Source organism: Mesoplodon mirus (assembly GCF_964341445.2).
Source record: "Mesoplodon mirus genome assembly, chromosome: 8".
NCBI classification, from domain to species: Eukaryota; Metazoa; Chordata; class Mammalia; order Artiodactyla; family Ziphiidae; genus Mesoplodon; species Mesoplodon mirus.
Window position 1 is genome coordinate 65,660,105 of NC_138984.1, and position 23,701 is coordinate 65,683,805.

The 23,701-nt window shown below is 33.8% G+C and overlaps 1 protein-coding gene across 1 annotated transcript in view; it reads left to right on the plus strand.

The window, feature by feature from the left end:
• EPC2 (enhancer of polycomb homolog 2) overlaps window positions 1-21,876 on the plus strand; it is a 108,389-nt gene extending 86,513 nt beyond the window's left edge. Inside the window, exons 6-14 of the mRNA XM_082630260.1 lie at window positions 162-294; window positions 2,700-2,891; window positions 6,189-6,278; window positions 7,561-7,706; window positions 7,816-8,159; window positions 16,857-16,993; window positions 18,164-18,323; window positions 19,263-19,596; window positions 20,614-21,876. Of these exons, the coding sequence (XP_082486386.1) occupies window positions 162-294; window positions 2,700-2,891; window positions 6,189-6,278; window positions 7,561-7,706; window positions 7,816-8,159; window positions 16,857-16,993; window positions 18,164-18,323; window positions 19,263-19,596; window positions 20,614-20,686 (1,609 nt within the window). The 3' untranslated portion in view covers window positions 20,687-21,876. The remainder of the gene's footprint in view (window positions 1-161; window positions 295-2,699; window positions 2,892-6,188; window positions 6,279-7,560; window positions 7,707-7,815; window positions 8,160-16,856; window positions 16,994-18,163; window positions 18,324-19,262; window positions 19,597-20,613) is intronic.
• The last annotated feature ends 1,825 nt before the right edge of the window (window positions 21,877-23,701 follow it).

Consider the following 23,701-nt stretch of genomic DNA (forward strand, 5'->3'; position numbering starts at 1 on the left):
GGCTACTTTATTCCCGTAAGTTTTCTCTCTTAAGAATAATCTGATTAATTGTTGGCTCTGTTTGATTAGTTGTGTTCCAAGTAAATGAAGTATCATTGTTTTTTTATTTCTTTTTTGTTTTTAAACTGTAACATTTTCTTATATATTATTTCCTTTTCAAGATATCATTTGGGAGACTATGGTGGTGAAATCCTTAATGAAGTGAAGATCAATAGGTCAGAAAAAGAGTTATATGCCACTCCAGCAACTCTTCATAATGGAAATCATCACAAAGTCCAAGAATGTAAAACTAAGGTGACTGTCTTCTGGGGAGAAGCATGTATGGTAGTATTGATCAGACAATTGGTTTCTGAAGTTGTCTTATAATAGTTTGGTTAAGGAAGAAAGTTATTAAAATGCTTGAGTTCCTACTTTTTGCCAAGCACTTTGCTAGGGTTTTTTATACACACGTTGATTCATTAACCCTTATAACTTCCCTTTGAGATAGATTTTTACCTCTGTGTGACTTTCAGATCATAAAGTTGTTAAGTGGCAGATTCAAAATTTGAGTCTAGATCTAACATCAAAGACCGTGTGCTTTCAACTATGCTGTCTTTTTCTTTATAGAATATGGGTAATTAAAGCTTAGTTATTATCACGAGCCTTAGCAAATCCTGCATCATAGTGGCAGGCATCAAAATCTAAACTTAAAGCTTTCCTCATTGAGACTATTGGAAGTTATTCTTTTTTTTTTTTTTTTTTTTTGCGGTACGTGGGCCTTTCACTGTTGTGGCCTCTCCCGTTGTGGAGCACATGCTCTGGAAGCGCAGGCTCAGCGTCCATGGCTCACGGGCCCAGCCGCTCCGCGGCATGTGGGATCTTCCCGGACTGGGGCATGAACCCGTGTCCCCTGCATCGGCAGGCGGACTCTCAACCACTGCGCCACCAGGGAAGCCCGGAAGTTATTCTTTTTGTCATCACCATTGCCATAACAAGCATTTATCAGTTGCTATCTATCTTGACTTGAAAAAGTCCTATAACTTCTAGATCACAGTTTCTTCCTAATAAAGAGTACTAGTAATTACTTTAGTTTCTTAGACTGAAGAATTATATTTATTCATTATTCACTGTTCCAAGTGAATATTAAAGTATTCAGTTGAGAAATACAAAAATTAATAAAACCTTTAAGGAGCTTAAATTTTAGAAAGAAACAGGTTATTGGCTGAGCATTTAGACAGTAGAGCTGTACTGTGTAGCAAGATTTTAAAAGTGACTTAGGGTGTTTGTGGAAAATTCATCTTTTAAAAATGTGCACAATCCTCAGTTTTCATGGGTTCATTCCTAAAGGTCAAGGAAGAATGTGGAGCAGGAAGACTCTTCCATTATTCAACTCATGTCAATTCAAACAGCAAAGTTCTTTCTTATTAATCACAGGCCTCTAGCCCACCTACCCTTTAACTCACACTTGCTTCGCCATAAACAATACAATACATGTCATTTTGTACATTATTTTTAAAAATCCTTTTTATATAAATCAATGCTTTTCCAAGGCATATTATTGGTAGGCATAGAATATGAAAATCTCAACCCCAAATTACTGACAGAATCAGCCTTTGTTATATATTGATTCTTATTTTAGATCATCTCTAAGATTAAACACCCACCCTATTTAAATATTAATTTTAGAAATATGGTTGCATCCATTGTTGCTCTACCCTATTTCACATAGTTAACTATATTTCCTTTGTCACACATCCCACCTTAAAATATAAGTAGTTTCTGAGAAGTTGGGGGTTTCTTTTGATGTCATAACTATATCCATTGTATGAAACCATTTATATCTCAGTAACTTGGCATTTAAGCAACATTTTCATCGTGTATAACATTTTTGACCCTAAAGTAGTTTTTACAAAAATCTGAGCTACATGGGGAAAGGTATAACTTCCTCAATATTTTTACACTTTCATAGTGCTTGTACATTGATGCTTAGAACAGTCATTTTCAAACTTTTTAAAGTAGTAGATCTCTATTTATTAAAAGAATGCCAATATGTTAAAACAGAAACAGAGCTGCTCTTTTGAGGAGAGGTGGGTGCTAGAACCCACCCCATCAGTCTGTCTCTTTGCCAGACGGCCTCTCACATACCACCACTGAACTCTGGCGTACCTGAGAACAGTTTGATTATTGTTCAGTTGAGGCAGTAATTATTCATTTGAAAAGGTGAAGTTTTTTTCCTAATTAATAAGCTTATCTGTCTCAAAAAAGTTACCACACATGTAGACATTTTTAAAAATTGGAAATGAGCATAGAAATGAATTTATGAATTCATAATCTAATTCAAGTCATTTAAAAAATAAAAATAATTGTTAATTTTCATCATTAATTAATAGATTTAAATAAAATTAAAATAGAATTTAAATACTTTTTAAATGCTGGATTGCATAATAGAACAATTTTTAAAAATCATTAACATCTTAGTTTAAGTATTGATAACAATGTAAAAAGTAAATTTAAGTGTCATAATTATTTTTCACTGTAATTTGTGAAAGCAAAACATTTTTCAGTTTATGGTCACATAATAATTTTTGCATATTAAAACCAGAAAATAAAATCACCTCTGGGGTAAAAATGTATGTTTTTCAAAGAGCAGTATAGTTTTTCGTGCTTTCTAAAATGATTTTCATTTCTTCCTTTTGGGGGAAAAATCGTCATGTAAACAGCACCCGCATCATTTGTCTTTGAAAGAAGAGGCTTCTGATGTGGTTCGTCAAAAGAAGAAGTACCCAAAGAAGCCTAAAGCAGAGGCTTTGCTAGCGTCTCAGCAGCCCGCTCCTGAGACACTGCCTGTGATCAATAAGAGTGACATTAAGCAGTATGACTTTCACAGCTCAGATGAAGATGAATTTCCACAGGTGCTTGTTTTAAAACTATTTTAAAGATATTTTCTCTAGTCTTTTATATTGCTATATTTTAAAACATAATTGACATCTTAGAGTTTTGATTCTTGCTTTCTTCACCTAATGTTATGACATAAAGAGTTTCCACGTTATTTATGTTAGTTACTGAAATGGTATTTGCTTCTGTTATTTTCTATCAGTTGAATAAAGTTTACTCTGTTGTGTAGCATTTAGGTGGTTTTCAGCTTTCCCTTTTATAAAAATTAGCATCTCTACCTCTTCCCTCTGTATTTAAAATAGATTATTAGAAATGGAATTCCTGAACTAAAGATTATAAATATTTTAAGACATTTAATACATCATTGTAAATATTCACCAACAATAATTCCACCAGCATTGTATTTTACAACTTTTAATATAAATTCTGCTAATTTGTTTGGCAATAACTATTTGATTCTAAAGAAAATTTAGAACTGGTTCAAGTTTTAACTTGTGAAAATAATTATTTGGTTATATTACAACAGTTTTATAGAAAAATGTTTGCAGTTTAAAAATACTAATTTCTGTTTCATATGTGCTATCTTTAAAACAAGACCTTTATTTTATATATTAAAGGATCAATTTAAAACATATATTGTTTAGCACCTGAACTAGCAATGCCCTCCTTTTTTCTTTTCCGTATGTTGTAGGCAACCTAAAGAGAGTACTATAACAAGCTTTATCATATTTTAACATTTTGACTTACTTGATTTAAAAAACATTTTTTTTTAACCAACATGACAGATATGTTTGGAAGCAATGACAGATATGTTTGGAAGCAAGACAGTTCATAAAACACCTTGTTGTTGTAACTATTTAAAATCTAGAGTTTACATAAAACTTGTCCCCTTTGGCTAGATTATATTAGTTTTATTCTTTTGTAGATGATTTAGTTTTTCTACCCCAGATAATATTTTAGCATCCATACACGTGTAACAAATGCACAAAAAATGTATTTAATTTCGTATGCCCTTAAAAAGCACTTAAATGAAATCATTTATTAAAATTGTCAGGGGATCATGTAGTTAGACTCAGGCAGGGCTTTGAATAGTCATGGGACATTAATTAGATGACATTTGAAGGAATGAGAGAACAAATAGTAGGTCTTTCCCAGGTAGAAGATGTAGGGAAGGGCTCAAGGCAGAGAAAACAGCATATTAGAGGGAACTGCTAGCAGTTTTGCATTGCTGGAACATAAAACACAAAGGGGAAGAGAGGTGAACGGAATGATGCCTGGAGAAGTAGTCAGATGGCAAATGACTTCTATCTACATTATATATACTGGGAAGTTCTTAAAGAATTTTAAGTAAGAAATGACATAGTTAGATAAATGCATTTATAAAAGCCAGTAAAGTTTTGCTATACACTCCCAGCCCTTTAAGAATGATGTCAGGGGGATACTATGTCCAGTAGAAACTTTTCTCTTATTGCTAGAATCAGTCCATCCATCCTGATAGACACACTCAGCATACTAGTCATATATTCCTCATCTATTAAGGGATCTTCATTTCTGTTCTAAATTCATATGTTTATTCATATAGTCCCCATTCCCACATGAAATTGCATTTTGAAACTTTCAGGTTCCTCTGAGTCCTTATACTAGGTCTTTGACAACATTAATTTTTATAATGGTATCCCCCTGTTGCTAAACTGTAGGTAGGCATGTACCTAAAGTTGGACATTATTCAGTGAGGCAGCTATTTAGAATGTAGCTCTTACAAAATCAGGATTTTATTGATAAAAAGATAATTAAAATAATATATGCTTCTTCTTTGTCCAATAAACAAGAACAAAGGAATAGGGAGCCTTAAGAGAACAAGCATTTTAACCAGACTTCTCCAACTGATTTGCAGCAGAGCAGAATAAAAACCCAGTCTCTTCTCGATCGTGCTTCTGATTCTCCTAACATCAGCTCTCTCTTCCTATGTCTCAGACCAAATCCTGGAATCCCCTCCTGGGGTAGTCAGGAGGAAGGGATGGAAAAAATTTCTGAGGCTTTGTGACACTTCCTGTATATATTTTAAAAGAGGTAGATGATTTGTAAAGGAATCAAAGTTTAAAATTCACATTTGGGATTTCCTTTCAAATTTCAGGTTTGGGTTTGGTTCCCCAGGAAGAAGAATTAGCCCCAGCTTACTATTTCTGTGTCTCCCCCATAGTGTTGGTGGAGGTATATTGGAACCTCAAACAAATGCCTTTCTCCCCTGGATGACCCTGCTCAGTGGTAATTACCACAGTTTGGAAATAATGTGGAGAAAGCATTTTTCCTCTCAAAATAGGAAGAGAGGGATTCGTGAGGTAATTTGCAAGTAAATATGGTTGAGTCAGCGTTGTCAGAAAAAGAGATGTACTCCAAAGTGAAATTGCGAGACAACTGAAACTTAAGTACTAAAACTTTTTTTTTTTATTTTAACCATTATGGGTAGAAATTTATCTAAACCATACTATTTCCCTGCCATATCAGAGTATATTTGTATTTCATTTAATCTGTTTTTGATGACATTTATAAAGTTTGCTGTTGTATAATATATCAGTGCTGCCCTAGAGGTCCACTCAGATTATGTAGGGATATTTGACCTAGTATCACTTGGTCCTATGCTTTTTAATATGTGACAGCTTTTGGAAAGTCTTTATTCTTTTGCTGTCAGGTGGTGGGCTTAGTACTTCTCTCTGCAACCAGTCTGCTTACCTTTTAGCGGGTCCTCTTTCCTCTTTTGATTCTCTGCTTCTGAGCTGCTAAATTTAAAAGTGATTTATAAAAATGAGTGGGGAAATAAGGGACTCCCCTTTGAGTGAAATGTATGACCTTTTTGGCTTTTGGGGATGGGAGGCTATTCATAAACCTTTTTTATCTTCCTAGTTTGGGGCTTTATTATATAGAAATAAAGTTATTGTGTAAAAACATCTCTACTTATAGGTGAAGCATAACTATTATTACAAAGTATTTATGGCCACATACAATATTTACAAAATGTAAATGGGATATATAAAAACCATACTAATTCTTTTTAAGCCTATAACCCTTGCATGTTCAGAAACAGTTAAGCAATAATACCATGTGAACTTACCTGCAAGAACCAGTATATTAAGAATAATGATTTTTAACCATAGAAAAATTTTGCTAATCTTTAAATGTTTTGGGGAATTCACTGCCTATTGTATGTAATATAGGAGTGATTCACTGTTTGTGATCAGATTCTAATTTTAGACCATTACAAAGATTGTTGACTTTTCATAACTCCTAAATGGAATGCTTCATCCCTCTTTTTCTAGGTACCGTCCCCAATATCAGAACCCGAAGAAGAAAATGATCCTGATGGTCCCTGTGCTTTCAGGAGGCGGGCAGGATGCCAGTATTATGCTGTAAGAACTTTATTTTTTGTGGTGTTTTTGTGAACTGGAATTAACAGGTAACTCATGTCAAGGTGACTTAGTCTTGATCTAAAAACAGGCAGTCAATCAGCATTTTTTATTTAATATCCCCTATGCAGATACCAGTAAAAGATGCTCGAAGGTACTGAGTCCTTTCAAAGGAGATCAGAACCCTTTATTGGGAAATTGATAACTGCTCATATTTTAGAAATCTAGCTCACTTTGGGCTCTAACTATAACTTCAGCAGTTACAACAGCTACTCACTATGTCATTGCTGGAGTTACGTGAGCCCAGAATCTCTAATGGAACCCTAGATGGCTGATGAGTGTTTATTAAAATTTACTTTTGGGCAAGCCCATCTTTTCCATACAAATCTAGTAAGTATCAAACATAAAGGAATCATTTTTAAACCTCCCCTATGGCAATATATTGTCAAATAATTATATTCATAACTTTTTGTCCCACTTAGAAAATGCTTTGTGCTGTTAAGTCAAGTTTTGGTGCAGATTATATCAAGGAATGACCCTCACTCCCAGATGCTAAGGTTTCAAGTAAGGTGTAACGATGGAGTAGTGAGGATGGCTCTCATATATGGCTTTTGGAGACCTTTTGTCTTGTTGCATTATGGTAAACATATACACTTATAGCTTTTTCAGGGGTGTGTGTGTGTGTGTGTGTGTGTGTATGTATTTAATGTAGGAGAGGTGTAGAGAATTGTTTATAAGTTATGTGTTTGAGAAAAAGGAGACAGAAAGTGGTAACATAGAAAAATAGAATGCTAGAAGAAGTAGGAAGGCAAAGAAATGGACTGTATGTTCTTACAAGTAAAGAGGAAGTATGAATTTGACCCATGCATACCTTCTTGAAGTGCAATTTTTACTCCAAAAAATTTCCTTCTAGTTTATCTCTGTAGGAAGTCTATAAATTACTAACTTCATTATCTCTACTTTTCTATATAAATGTTAAAAGCCACATTATTCTTTAAAGATATATTTCTTTTAAAATATAATATTATCTTAAATGTATTTGTAGTCATAAACTAAATTTAGTTTGAGTTATTTTGATGAGTGAACTTTTAAGTCAGTTTTATAGAATTTTACCTGGTTAATATTTAAACCCTAATTTTAAAGTTTTATATCTAAATTTTAATTGCTCTGCTAATGCTGTAGTTACTTTATTTTTATCATGATTTAACTTTTCTTCATTTCAGAATCATTCCATGAGGTTTTTTTTTTTTAATTTTATTTTTATTTATTTATTTATTTTTTGCAGCCTCGTTTGGACCAAACTAACCATTCATTTGAAAATTCAGAACTGGTAGATTTGGATAAGTTGAGATACAGGCATTGCCTTACAATGCTCACAGTCCCGAGAAGATGTATAGGATTTGCAAGGAGGCGAATTGGCAGAGGTGGAAGGTAAACTATTTGTTTTGACCTGGTTTTTGTTTACAATCTGGAAGGGAAGGTATAAAGAAAATGTTATTAAGTTCTTCTAGGTAATATTTGGCTTTATATTGCTTTTCAGGGTCATAATGGACCGGATATCCACAGAACATGACCCAGTCCTGAAACAGATAGACCCTGAAATGCTGAATGGTTTTTCAAGCGCTTCCCAAACTATAGACTTCTCTTCTAATTTCTCTCGGACCAATGCTTCCAATAAACATTGTGAAAATAGACTTTCCCTTTCTGAAATATTAAGCAATATCAGATCATGTCGACTACAGTGTTTCCAGCCAAGGCTACTAAATTTACAGGACAGTGATAGTGAAGAATGTACCTCAAGAAAACCAGGGCAGACTGTGAACAATAAAAGAGTTTCTGCAGCATCTGTAGCTTTATTGAACACCAGCAAGAATGGCATATCAGGTAAGTTGTCAGTTTGTTAAAAGTATATCCTCTTCTCCTTAATTTTTCATTATCCACTAAATAGACTCTCAGGGTGAATTTTTTTTTTTTATTAGTTTCTGCTTTCTAACAAAGCGAATCAGTCATACATATACATCTGTTCCCACATCCCTTCCCTCATGCATCTCCCTCCCTCCCACCCTCCCCATCCCACCCCTCCAGGCAGTCACAAAGCACCGAGCTGATCTCCCTGTGCTCTGCGGCTGCTTCCCACTATCTATCTAGCTTACGTTTGGTAGTGTATATATGTCCATGCCTCTCTTTCGCTTTGTCACAGCTTATCTCAGGGTGAATTTTGAAGGTTTATTTTCATGATCCTACCGAGGAAAGAAACTTTATCTTAACCTACTACATTTTTTTCCAGCCTAAGAAACTAAACTCTATTATTGTGGTTCACATTTTAACCCAAATGTCCTAACTGATACCTATATAACCACTGGTGTGTATTTTGAATGTGTGTGCCTGGTATGGTGAATGTGTAGGCACAATGCATAAGGAATTCCCTATGGGCAAAGTGGTTATAAGCTGCTGTCAGATCATCATAGCACAATACTGTCTGCTTTTGTTGCAGAAAATTTTCATTTTATTGTATTAACTTTGCTTAAATGTAAGCATTGCTTCTCAGGAGTACCATTAAAAGTTTTCTTTCTGAAAAATGATTTTTAAAGAGGTTCCCTATGAATAGTTGTAATTTTGGTCTGATAACTTACCTCTCTAATTGAGATTGGAAAGTTTTTTTCCTCTTAAGAGACATTGTATTCAAATTAATATTCATAGGCATTGTAAAATAATGTATAACATCTAGAGGATCTAAAATGTAATTTTGATTTGTTTTCTTCTGTGGATAGTCTTCTCTTTATCACATGTATACAAGTATGTATAATTTATAAATGTCTTTGTAATGTATACATTGCAAAAAAATGTGTGGTATCCAGAGGCAAAGCTAGATGTGGCTTGGCTTATACTGTTGATATTCTTTCTTTCTCTAAAATGTACATATTTCTAAATTATTTCCTAGATGGTGCATTTTAGTATGCAAAATTGTTACGTTAAACTTCTTCAAAGTGATTTTAAATCATTTTAGGTTGACATTTGGTCTCAATAGTGTTCCGTCTTTCTTAATTACTGAACTGTTTATTTTCAGACTTGACTTAGACATTTATCTATTTAAAGGTTTTTGTTATGGAAAATTGGATTTGTTTGAATGATTGGAAGGTGGCATATCATTTCTCCAAATTAGTTGGTTAATTTTCTCCCAAACGAATTTAGGTAAGGAAAATGGCATCCCGTTATATAAAGTTCATGAGTCTGTGAAGTTTAATGACCTTTTGAAGCTCAAATGGATAAATACCTATTATGATTTCAGGTTGCAGGATTCTTAGAAATCTAAAAATAGTAGGAAGTTGACGAATATTAGGTCAAATCTTTTTTTGAGCCAACTCTAAGACATTGTTCAAATTATTTAACTTAACTGGAATTCCTGTACCAAAAATTACTCACAATAGTTTTTGCCAAAAAGTGAGTTTAAAAACATCATATATAGGCATTTATAATTAGATTTGACCATAGATTGAATTTTTCCTCTACTGATGAATACCATAACAAAAAAGTGATTTTAATATGTTCCTTCTTAAGTTGAATATGGCCAAATATTTGCAGCTTTCTACTGTACATTCCTGATACACTCCAGATCTATGTGACTCGACTGTTTTCCAGAAAATGTTTGTTGCGCATGTTATTGTATCATCAGTACTCTGTATGTATGGATTCAGAATCTAACGTAAATAATTCCATACAATCAGTTCTAGAATTTTATGACACTACCATATATCAGCATAAAATAAGCATTTAAAGTATTATTTTAGGCATGCATGCACTTCTCAGGGAACTTAAATCACAAATATGCAATGCTAACATCGTAGATAATAAGACTTTTTTTATTTTTGCCTTTCCCCTACCATCAGAAAAAAAATAGTAGTTTTGGTCTCTGTAATTTTTCCTGCCTTATGTTTATGTATGTTATGTAATGGTACTACGTCTCAACTTAGTACCATTTCTTTCTTCCCTTAAAAAAGTTCAAGGTTTGAGCAACAGCTAAGCTACATTAGAATCAATGTTTTAGAATCAAGTCTTTCAAATATGTATTTAATTATTTATTACTAGAGTAAAGGATTTTGTTCAGGTTTTTTCTCTGCTAACTATGACCCTCTAGTCATTGAGGCCACAAGGTGTTTTGTTTTTAACAAATTTCTTTTGTTTCAAAATATTAGGCACGATGTATAAATTCATAATGAAACAAGTCTTTTTAACAGCAGTTTTGTAAACAACTGAAAAGCTATGGCAGTATTTTTGTTTGTATGGGGCGCGCCATGCCTCATGCGGGATCTTAATTCCCCTACCAGGGATCAAACCTGGTCCCACAGCAGTGAAAGTGCGGGGTCCTAACCACTGGATTGCCAGGGAGTTCGCCCGTGGCAGTTTTAAGTACCCACCCGTACCAGTTATATTCATTACATAGTTTCTCAGTTCTAGATAGATCATTTTAAGTGGATTCAGTTACAATTCAGTAAATATTGATAGAAATTCCTTTTCTACCTAAAGAGAAGGTTATAGGAATTTTTTAAGTTATATTTTTATATTTGATGAATATGTACAAAAGAATTGAATCTTCATATATTTGGTTTCTTTTAATCTGTGTGTCTAACACTTTTGCCTTCTGCTTACCCTTCGTGGACTTGATCAGGAGAACATGCATGTCTTTAAGAGTAACAGGACTGATATTTGTCAGTTACCTGGCAGAGAGTCAAGTACTGAGTTTTCTGTTTCACAGCTGGGAAATCCTGGCAAATAAAGGGTTTAATCAGAAATAGAAACCTGACATATATACATATATACACTATTGATACTATGTATAAAATAGATAACTAATGAGAACCTACTGTATAGCACAGGGAACTCTACTCAGTGCTCTGTGGTGACCTAAATGGGAAGGAAATCCAAAAAAGAGGGGATATGTATATGTATATACGTATATGTACATGTATATGTATACGTATAGCTGATTCTCTTTGCTGTACAGTAGAAACTAATGCAACATTGTAAAGCAACTATACTCCAATAAAAATTTTAAAAATAAATAAATAATGGGGGAAAAAAGAAATAGAAACCTGATATACTTGACAATAATATTTATTTGTATCACAAGTTCCTTAGTTCTTTAAAAAAAAAAAAAACAAAAAACCTTGAACTTGAGGGCCAATGGCCAAGTATTTTCTTACTTTTATGTTGTTCATAACCCAGTTAATGTTTTTCAAGTCATAATCCCTGTGTCCTGAATGTATTCTAATTATTATTTTCGATACGGTACTGAATGGACTTAAAGGGAAACAAATAGAACTGTGTGTCGTAGTTATTAGTAAGAACTAAAACTAAAGACTTCATTTAGTTAACTGTTAAATAAAAGTATGTTTTCTTAATTGAAAATCTCTTCTCAAAGAATAGAAGCAGGACAGAAAGGAAAGATAGATGTGCTGAACATAGCAAGTGGATAACCAAGGAAAATTAAGTTTATACATAATTATTTAGGATCTAATATATGCAAAGCACTATGTTAAGTGTTTAAAAGTTGCAGAGTTTTAGAAGACAATAATCCTTACCTTCAAGGAGCTTATACATGGATTATACATGACAGATATTATATTCTTTATATAAATAGGTGGTAAAGTTTTCAGTCATTTGAAACTGCAGTATTTATTCTTTTGAGATACTATTCTTAAATCCTAACCTTAAGCAAATATATTTCACATCTAAAAGCATTGCTTGTTCAGAGTTGAAGAGCCGGATTAATTTGCTTTTTTTTTTTTTTAGCATCTTTAAGGATTAATTTACTTTTAATCTTGGTTTAGGCTAATGTATGGTTGCAAATTAACATGTTTTTTCTTTTCTCATTTGTCTTATATACTGAATAGATAGATACCAGCAACTCTTCTTGAAGCTTTTGACCAGCTTCAAATATCTTAATATTACCAGTTTGTAAAATCAGCAACATTTTGGGCAGTTTTCCAAGAGAAATTCCTGGTTTTTAATTTTTCCGGTGTCTTTTCCTATTCTTTTTTAAATTGCCATAAAATGTTTGCAAGCATAAAAGTTTTAAGAAAGGTAAAACTATGTTTTTAACAACTAGCTAAGGTACTCACAAGGATTTATTTTTTTAGTTAGGGTCACTTCTAAGGGTGGGAAATGGATTCAGACTTCAGGAGTTTAAAAGATTTTAGTTCGACTGCTAAAGGAAATAATATTGAAATTTCAGCTATAACTATTTAGCTTGGATGTCGGAAGTTTAAATGGATCTTTAGTCTGTTTTCTTTATTTTCACATCTCCTTTGTTCCTCATTCCCCACCCCCTTCACCCTCTCACCTCCCATCTTCACCCTCATTATTATCCCCACAGTTTTGCAGTTTATTCATTAGTTACATTATAGGATGTGTAGTCTTGGACACACAGGTAATGTTGTCTTTCATGGATTGGAAGATTTGTCCTCAGAGTAGCTCCAGTGTTTTTATGTGAACTTTTACCTGATTCCTTGCTATGACCTAGAAGGTTTAAAATAGGATCTCTCTCCCCCTCCATATAGCCCCAGATCTAGCTTTTAAAACAAACAAAACTTGCGTATAGTCAGCATTGCTTCAACAAAGCATGTATTAAAACTTTTATAACAAAGACCTGCCTGGTAGGTGAAGAAGTGCTGAATGATATATTTATTTCGACTTTTAGATAATCTTTACTACCACATTAAATGTTCTTCATTAAGCTACAAAAACTTGGTCTAAGCTAGTGTTTTTAAAAATGCATGGCTTCCCAAGAATACATCATCTTAGCCCACTTTGAGAAACACTGAATTAAAAGTTAAAAGATTATATTTTTAAAAGGCAGCAGGTACAAGCACAAAAATCATATGTTTATATTCTGTTGTGGGGTGGTCATCCAGAAAATACAGAATGTGTTTTGATTAGATTTTTCTTTTTATTAGTTTATCAATGAAACATCAATACAAAGGTGACAAATACTTGTAAAGATTTCACACATACTCAAGAATATATTCTCCATGGGTCCAAGTTTAAGGAACAGTTATCTAGGGCTTTATAATCAATACACCAGTGTAAAATCTAGTGGAGATAACTAGAGTATGTTTTTGATGGATCACTGTCAGATTATGAGAGGGAAAGGTGTTGAGGGACCAACCTAGCAGAACCACCTTATAGGAACCACATGCCTGAAAGGTGAAGAAAGAAATGAGGGATGCCTAGGATCTTTGAAAACAGAATCAACATTCTAAGGATGGTGACAAGTGTTCTAAGACAAAGTACATGGATTCATCTGAGGAGTAAATCAGACAGATAAACCCAAGATAGGTAAAGAGCCAGGTATGAAGATAGCCAGCAACGTTAGAGGCTTTAGTGAAAAACAAACTGTCAGTTATATACACAAAATATTTAGAAATGCAAGTGTGTTACTAATGTACAGAATGACATATTTGCATACGTAAAAGGGGAAATTCTGTAATATGTGACCTATTAGAATGTGTTACCCAGGGAGATTTGCAAAACTCCTTACTTAGGGAAAGGAACACTTCCTGTCTGTCTGGAATAGTGAAATATTGCCTTCACAAAACAATCAGAGTGTGGTTACTTTTAAACTGACAGGACTTGGAGGTGTGGGGTAGGGGAGATGGATGACCAGCATGGATTTTACTTTTAAGCTAGCAACTCATGAGAGCAACTAGTAGAAAGAACTTGGCTTGGCCCTAAGCAAGAGAACCAGATATCGTTTCTCTTTTCATACATTCCCACTTCCCCTTTATGCCACTACCACCCATCCATAGCTGGACCCCTATTCTGTATCTCATTCCTAAAGAGATGTCTTCACACTGTTAAGTATGACCTTTTCCTGGTGTTATTTTAATGCTTGCCTCTTGATAACTCAAAGCCAATGTAAGAAATAAATTTCTTATGGAAGTATTTCAGTAATTTATGAAAGGAAAAATAATTAGTGGAGAAGGTGCTTTCAATCAAATTACCATCCTCCACCTACTAGTAAGTCAACCCTGAAGATGATAATTCAATACTGTGTCTGTGTCATTAAAACCATACATTTCTTACCATTTTCCACTTACCCTAACAAAATGAAAGAGGTCAGGGAGGATTTTTCGCATGTGTTCCAATTCTGTGTCATGATTACTAATTGCTATTTTTGTCTAAAAGTGTTTAATGCTCTAGAAAATTCTGAATGGGGAACGTAAGCATTTTTCAAGCACAAAACACCTTTTAGTAAAAAAAGAACTAGATGTCAAGAATGAATCCAACATGCTGAGCTTGTGGTGAGGGGGAGGAGGGAAAAAATGAATGTAATATTTTAAGCATATCCATATTTTGGAATTAAGTTTTTTATCAGTGGTTTTCAACTAATAACAGAATCAGGGATGAGAATTTTGGTATCAAGGTCAGCCTGAGTTTTAAAAAGTTAGGCAACACTTGAACATTAATTTGAGTAATTTCAGTTGCACCTTGGTTGGGATTTTATGTGTTTTCTATGGGGAAAAGGATGGGGTTCCTGAGCAAATTAATGGTTTCAACAAGTCAGGGCAGTAAGTAGACGTATCCCCCCAGAAAATAGGAAGTTTTATTAGCATCCCTTTTTAATAGCTACATAAAGTGATCATCTTTTTATAAAAGCAAGTAGAATACCTCTAGTTGGCAACACTTTGTTAGCTAGTGACTACTAACCAAAAGTAATTTTTTTATTAAAAGAATACAATTTGTTCTTTCTAGTAATTCATATGTATACTTTATTCTGATTGGTAAGATTTTATAATTGTCTGACTTAAAAGCTTTTGGAAAAAGAAAAGATTCTCATTTCTCTCTCAACTTTTAAATAGCTACTAAAAGTGTATTCTCTTTATTTGGTTTATTCCTCACTTAAAATTAACCACTGTGACTTCTCACATTTTCATCACAACATAAACCTCAGCTCTGGACAAACATAACGCTGAATTTGAGGGAGTAGACCATACACCAGATTCCAAGTCCATTTCTTTTGAATTGGTACGCTGTTTATACACATAGGACTTAAACAGATTTATTTGGATTTAACTTAAGATTTTCCTTCCTGGCTTTGTATCTAATAAACTATTTTTCATCTCTTTCCCAAGGTTTTCAAACAGCTGGAAATTCATGAATACTTCACATTTTCATTTCATTTTGAAGATTTTAAATTTAGAATTAAAAATTTTTTTCATCTAAAAATAGAACACTTGCAGTGAACTTAACATGTGCAAAGAAAGACATTTGATTTTGTTGGTAATTCAGTAAGATAACTAATGTGTACTTCAAAAATACAGGTAATAGTAAAATTTTAGAGTGAGCACTATCATAGGCCCAGGTTTTTTAATCTTCTAAAAATAAAATTGCTATCTCAGAACTGTTTTTTCCTGATAGTCCAGTACTAATTTTAATGATAACATTGTAGAACAGAAATGAAGGTATATCTAACGCTTTGTCCATCTCTGGGGCCTAATTCCGTTTTCATAGAAAATAAGCTGTACTTTGCATAACTTGTTATATGTCTAATTTATCATCAAAAATTTTTTTTAAATTTCTCAGTCATGATCCTACTAAATGGAAAACTTGAGGACGGGGGCTAGTTAAGTAACATAGGTTGAAGGTATATAGTCTCCTATCTAAACTCCTTCAGGTCATATTGATTAGATAGCTAGATTACATTTAAAGGTTGACTCATATTAGTTGGTATTTCTTTATATGTATCGTTTCTTCCCAACTACACTGTAGGAGTTTATAGCAGGGACCCTCTTTTTAATTTATTTTTTCCCTGTATTCATTCTTAACTCTTAATGCAGCACTTTTCATCATAGATAGTAAATACTTGTTGATTAAGTGAAATAGTTGGGAGAGAGGAAAGAAAGAAGTAAAGAAAAATAGAGTAAAATTACTCTAGTAGTACATGTATTCTGATGTGATTTAATGTTTTGTGACTCTAGTAACATACTGACTTCTGTGGAGATAGCTTTGTGTCCTCTAAATCAGTTTATCAGTGATCTCCTTAAATATCAGTGGTGAATGAAAGTTTGTTTACATTTCTTTGAAAAAAGTGTTTCTTATTGTAACTTTTTCTTAAGTAATTTTTTAAATAAAAGTTTTAAATGTCTTCTTTTTATTTGACATTTAGTAACTTTTAACAGTTGGTAACAGCATAGTTGATTACATCTGAGGATGCTGAACACTTCTCTGATTTCCAGCCCGTGTTTTTATAGATAGGACTTATTTTAGACATCAAATCTATTGGCTTAAACTATGGTTTAAGTCTGAATAAAAGGGAGAATCCTTATATTTGAACTACGTTATACAGTAAAATCTACATATAGGAACTTTTTTAGCATGTGATATTAGAAGGTCATAGATATTAGCATAAGCCACTTTGGCTGAAAGATCTGTCATTTTTATTCAGTTCTTTGGTGCTGATGTATATTGTGATTTGAAATTGCTTTTCATCTTAATCGTGGAATAACTTCATATTGTATTCTACTTGTGTTGTTAAAGGTACTTTAAAACATATGTATTTCTAAAATTAATGTCCTTTTCCAGTGACAGGGGGTATCACAGAAGAGCAATTTCAGACTCATCAACAGCAGTTAGTTCAAATGCAAAGGCAGCAACTTGCTCAGCTTCAGCAGAAACAGCAATCTCAGCATTCCTCGCAACAGACACATCCAAAAGCACAGGTAAACCTGTCCTTTAATCATGGTTATGTCTATTCCTTTCTTTCATAATTATGTCTTTTTTTGAAAATTTTAGTCAGGTCACAGAAGATAACCTTGTCATTGCCACTCTTGATTCTGGAGATCAAACCTAAGTGTCTTTTCAGTTAATTTACCTAATTTTAAGTGACTAGTTTATATTTTATGAGAGGAGCACTAGAGCCAAATATAGTATTTTTAATTTAAGAAAGAAATAAGTACATATTTTTGGAAGGGTTATTAAGAATTCATAGAAGTAATTATATTCTCTTAGAACCATTATCCCCCACGCCTACTCCCCCAGAAATATTTTTGTCAAGGATATGACTATCCTGACTCCTTCCTAACCTGTGCATTTAAGTGCCATGTGAACATGCCCCATGAGCTGAGAGGTAATTGTCTCGACTTGTGCCATAAATCCAGACAACATAGCCCTTTGCCTATTTGAATCACATTTCCCTGAAGAAAAAAAAATTGTCACTAGGTGAGGTTTTCCTAGGCACCATTAAATGATTGACAGTAGGGATAAGAGTAAAAATACCTTATAAAACTGTATTGCCAGAAGAAAAAAGCCCTGCCAACACCTTGATATGAGCCTGTAAGACTGATTTTGGACTTCTGGCCTCCAGACACTGAGAATAAACTTATGTCATTTAAGCCACTAAAAAGCTGTTAGTAACAGCTAAGCAGTTTAATACAGAATCAAAAGGAATATGACCATTCAATTTGCCTTTGTTTGCCTTTTCTGAATCTCAGGTATTTCCAACCTACTGAAACATTAGTCTAAGACACAGTTTTACTTTGGGACAAAAATGACTGTTAGTCATTTCTGTTATTTCATTTTGCCCGTAGTATGTAGACTGTCAAATATTTTTAATGGCATTCATTAACACTTACTGGAAAAATGAATAGGGCATTAAAGGTGTGGGTTGTTTACTACCCTAGTTCTTTCTCATAAATAATTGCTTCCCAGTTTTTAGTCACTTTCCTGTTTCATGTGATGAAAATAGCCTGTGGAGTCCTAGATCTCTTAACCTAAACGCCTGTAACTATTCAAGATGAAAAAGGCAGCAGCCTCTTGAGTTTGCTCATTTCTTAACATGTTCGTGAACTCATGTCTGAAAAGTTGAGAGTTTAATTTTGTTTATTTTATAGGGCTCAAGCACCTCTGACTGTATGTCTAAAACACTTGACTCAGCCAGCGCCCATTTTGCTGCATCTGCGGTGGTCAGTGCACCTGTTCCAAGTCGCAGTGAGGTAACCAAGGAACAGAGCACTGGCCACAACAACATAAACGGTGTAGTCCAGCCTTCAGGTAAGCCTGTTGTCTCATGTGATACTTACTAGCTCAAAGTTGCAACTCAGTGATTTGAGGTATGGTTTTTGGTTTTCAAATCCAAGGGGAAACATCGTACAAGAAATCAATCTGGACTCTTCATAGTATCTATGGATATGTATGGTGGAATAGCTGGATGTTTTCTAGAATTCACATAGAGCCCGCTCCCTGTTTCCTCCCACCCCCACTGGATTCCTACCTATGTAACACTTCACCCTGCCTCGTTTTATCCACATACTGTCAGTTGCCTCACATCTTAGGAAACACATCGAGCTAATTGCTAACCATCATCGTTGAATCATTTGTACATTTATAAAAAGGCGAAATACAATTTATCAGTAAATTGGAAATTGGGTTTACCTTCCCAGTCTTACATATTCACAGGCCTGCTTTCTCTGACTCCTCCTCATGAAATACAGTGTTGCTGTGAATGTATTTCTGCTGCTTACTACCGAGTCCTCAAAGATTTGCTGTTCCTATCAACCCTCAACTACTGCTCAGACCCTAAGGTTTTCCTCTTGCTTTTACATATACCCATGATTGTGATTGCCCTTCCTTACTGATGTTCTTGCATGTGTAAATTCTAATGGAAGTCCAACCTTCATCTGCACCTGCCCTCAATCTCCAGAGAGGACCTCTCTGTCCTATTATACAGTTTCCAAATACGGAGGCAGCAGAATACTTTGCAAACCCTTTTGTGTAGGCTAGTAGAAAGAGGGTGTCTTTGGGGTTGAAACAGGTGAATATGTTACCAATCAGAAGGTCTCTTTGGAGAGGCCGTTATGTGGAAGGTTAATTTGGTATTTAACTAGATTACAAATGTTTGCATTTCTTTTTATTTTTAAGTTCCTAATTTTTTAAAAAGTTTAATGTCTCATGACTTGAATGGAACGATTTTTTTTTTTCCTTCTTCTTCAGGAACCTCTAAAACATTATACTCCACCAACATGGCTTTATCATCCAGCCCAGGGATTTCAGCTGTACAACTTGTAAGGACAGTTGGCCACACCACTACAAACCACTTAATCCCAGCATTGTGCACAAGCAGTCCTCAAACACTTCCCATGAACAATTCCTGCCTGACAAATGCAGTGCACCTCAATAACGTCAGTGTTGTTTCTCCAGTCAATGTGCATATCAATACACGGACTTCAGCACCATCGCCAACAGCCTTAAAACTTGCCACAGTTGCTGCCAGTATGGACAGAGTGCCAAAGGTTACTCCTAGCAGTGCCATCAGCAGCATAGCAAGGTGTGTGTGTGTGTGTGTGTGTGTGTGTGTGTGTGTGTGTGTGTGTGTTTCAAGTATCATTCTGTCCCTTTCTGCTGGCTATCCTGTGGGAGGAAAAAGACTTTTTTTTTTTTTAACCACTCAAGCAATAGATGTCTTGTCAATTGATTGACTTGCTTTTCAACAGATACTGAATATCTGCTTAGTCTAAGGCTCTGTGACTTAGATCATTTGTTTGAGGTCACTGGTAGGATGTTTAAATGCCAATCAGAACTGTAAAAAAAAAAAAAAAAAAGGAAAAAATACCCACATCAACTTGGGAACCATCAAACTGAAAAAATACATCCGTCTATTTTAGAAGCTTCATTTATTCTTCTATTACTTCTTTGTAGTGTAGACAGTCCAGAAGGCTAGAGTTGTTATTAGCTTCCAGAGCTTTAGTTTTCAAATCAAAATTTGTATTTTCTTCATTATACACAAAGGGAAAGTAAATTATTCTATATATATTTTTAAATTGAGAATATTCTGGAATTAACTAAATCCATGATAATGTATTTCAGATTTTTCTTTCTATGACACTAATACGTAAGAATCAAAAAAATTGATTTGCATGGATTAATAACTACATGACCGTAAACCTGTAAAATTAAACTATAGTAGAAAATAATTTAAGTAATATTGTGCTCCAAATGATTATTCTTTTTGAGCATCATATGCTCCATCTATTGTAAAAACACTTGGATTGTCATATGTTATATATTTCATAAGTAATTTACCATTGGCTTCTACTGAAACATTGTGTTAAATTACTGTCTTTCCTAAGTAAATAGTTATAATCAAGTTCTTAGGAATTACTAGGATTTTTTTAGCTGAAGAAAACTTTTCCTCATTCCTGTATAGAAATTGTAAAAATGGGAGATGTTCTTCTGCAGTATATGTTTTGTTGTAATTACATAAAAATGTATCTATAAATACTAAGTGATACATATGATATTCTATAGAGTATTAATGTTTATTTTACTCTTTGCCTTATTATAGAGAGAACCATGAACCAGAAAGATTGGGTTTAAATGGAATAGCAGAGACAACAGTAGCTATGGAAGTGACATAACCTAAAACATGTGACTTTGACCTGTGCTGATGGTGTGCAGTCATTCATATTCCAGCTGAATGCAAAAGGCGACACTCTGTGGATCACAGAGCATAACAATGGACCTAAATGGACTAGAGTATATCGGATGTTAAATCGATATATGATGTATATTTTGTAAAATTGGGAAAATCACTACCTTGTAATATAGTTTATTTGTATCATCAATATTATTTCTGTTACTTGAATAGTAGATATTCATCATCATGCTTTTGCACTTGAATTTGCAACTGAATGGATTTTAAAAAATAATTCTTTAATGGGATCATGAGCATGAAATGGGATCCTGCATCACTTGTTTTAACTATTTATTTTGCCATGTTTACATTTTGTATCTTGTAAAAATAAATCCAACTTTGTGTCTAAAAAGTTAAAGATTCATAGCTAGGAAATGAAATTCTTGTAATTTTTTTCTAAAGGAACTGTAAAGTTTTCACTTGGTTCATTTTGTTTCACAATTTGACTAGATGGACTTTTTGGTAAATACTTTAGTGGCATTTCACTGTCAAATATGAAGTTCAAGGCAAAATAGTATTTTCTATTACTGTGCAGGGGAAAGGGATGGATCGATACATGCAAATTTAATGTAGTAACTCACTTTTCCATATATTTTGAATGTATATTTCTATTTATAATACCAGTTTATAAAAAATGATTACACAGAAAAAAAGGACTAGGAAAAATTATGCATCTAGCACATTTAAACTGTGCAGGTATGAACATTTTTCAAGGATTACATTTTATCTGAAGACTGCATATTTTAACTGGCTTTACCTGTACCACACCACATAAAGGATATTTTGCCAGGTATGTACTGCATTGTGTGATTGCAGTAACCATTGGAGGTCTAGATATCGAGCCATCCCGGGTGCTGGGAGGGGGGGGTCGTGGCAAGATTTTGTCTTTTCAGTTTTGGAGAGGTTTCCTGTGGCTACAAGGCAAGTAACGGGTTGGAAAACGTCTGACTGTAAGCGTTGGACACCTTCACAGTGTAGTGTTTTAGTGACTTTTTTTATACGGTTCTTGTATATTAGATACGTGTAGTGGTGTTTCAGAATGTTTGTTTATGCACTAGTTCAGACAACTTTCCCTGTTACTTGTTCTTGATAAGTGAAAACTGCAGGGAAATAAAAATACATATCAAAACATGGCCATGCTGCATATGTGTTTATTTCACAATGTGCACACAGTATAAGTGAAACCTTAAGGGAGATGCTAGCACGTAACAGCACTTTTCATTTTCACAGTGCTTTCCAAGCATTAATGAAAAGAATCATAAGAAGCTCATCTGTGGGCACCATTGGGTTTCAGATAATCCAATGTAAACTACCTTTGGTAGGAAAAGTTCTTAAAATATTTTACAGAATGTAAGTAACTTGCAGTATAACATTCATTGAAATCTCACAAATGAGCCTCATTTTATAAATAAAAGTTTAGAGTAGAATTATATTGCAAGGGGTTTTGTCAAGTAAGTACTGGGAAATGTAAATATTTTTAATGAATATGATTAAAACCATTTCAAACTTCATAATTTTATACTTTACATTTTTTATATCTGCAGTCCTGAAAGTTGTAAATTGATATGTCAGTTGATTTAATGGACCAGGGTTTCTGCTGAGAGTGGTTTTTATTCAGGTCCTGAATATGTAAAGCAATTTATGGTCAAAACCATAGGAAAAAATAAATTTAATTTCTTCATTGGTTGTGACCTGATAGGATCCATGCTCGTTTCTTCCATACTACCTCTGGAGTTACTCATTGCTGATGATATAAAGAAAATAATTTTGATTTGATGTGTAGTATGACTGTGTTCATTCTGCTTTTAATTGGATGTATCTCCTTGCTATTAAGAACTCAAAACAACTTTAGTGCTGATTTCGGAGAAAGGTTTTTATTTCCATTTTACTGAAGTAAAGCATGAAGCAAATTTGCCTTGTGATACACATGTTATAAATAATATAAGTAAAACAAAGAACTGTATTTGTACAGTTTCTGGAGATGTGGCAAATCCAGAATTTATCAAAAACTGATCACCAGTTTGTTTTTTTGTTTTTGTTTTTTAAGTAAAATAGAAAAATTAAGCCTTCCTTATTTTGGTGATTGTAACTGTTCCACAGATTTCAGTTACTTGCACACACATTTTTCCAGTGCTCTTCAAGAACTTAAGTGACATATTTGTTTTTACATTATTAAATTGAAGAGTTTATTTTTGCACAGGTCCTCCACTGGACAATACCACCATTTCTTGGTTTTTCTGATGAAACTAATATTAGTACTTGTAGTTCAGTAAGCTTCTAGAGTCCTTGGAGTGTGTTTTTTGATGGAGTGGTTTGTTTGTTTTAAACAAAGGGGTAACGTTCATGTGCTGGGGTATCTTGTAATTGAGTATAGGTAAAAATAGTTAAAAATTGTATTTTTCTGCCTTTCTAAAGAGAGTACCCTTTTTTCTCCTGGTAATTCAAGATCATCATTATGATTAAGATACAGCTCTAAGTATATTTGAAGATATGTTACATATCTTCCTTTTGCAGAAGACCAAGGGAAAAATTAAAATATCTGGAGGGCACATTTAAAAAATATATACAGTACACACACACATTCTATCTTCTAAAAAAATGTTGAATAGGGTATTTGCAACTGTGCTTAGTGGGTTTTGTTTGTTTGTTTGTTTTTTATTGCCAGGGTTGTTTTTGGGGGAGGCAGGGGGAGAGTAGTAAGAAGTAGTAACATTTCAGAAATTGCTCCATAGTGTGTACTGCTGTATTTGACTATAATGCTGTATTTCAAACAAATTTTATTGACCTGTATGTACACCTTCGACTGAAAGGTTTTGTTGTCCCTTAACTAACTTGACAAACTATTACATTTCAAAAGGTTAAGGGTATCTCAAGTAATTCTGAATATTATGTTCTATAACAGAAGAGTTGTTCTTCTTTTAACCACAGCATGATAACAGCAAGCATCGTGGAGCTTGTC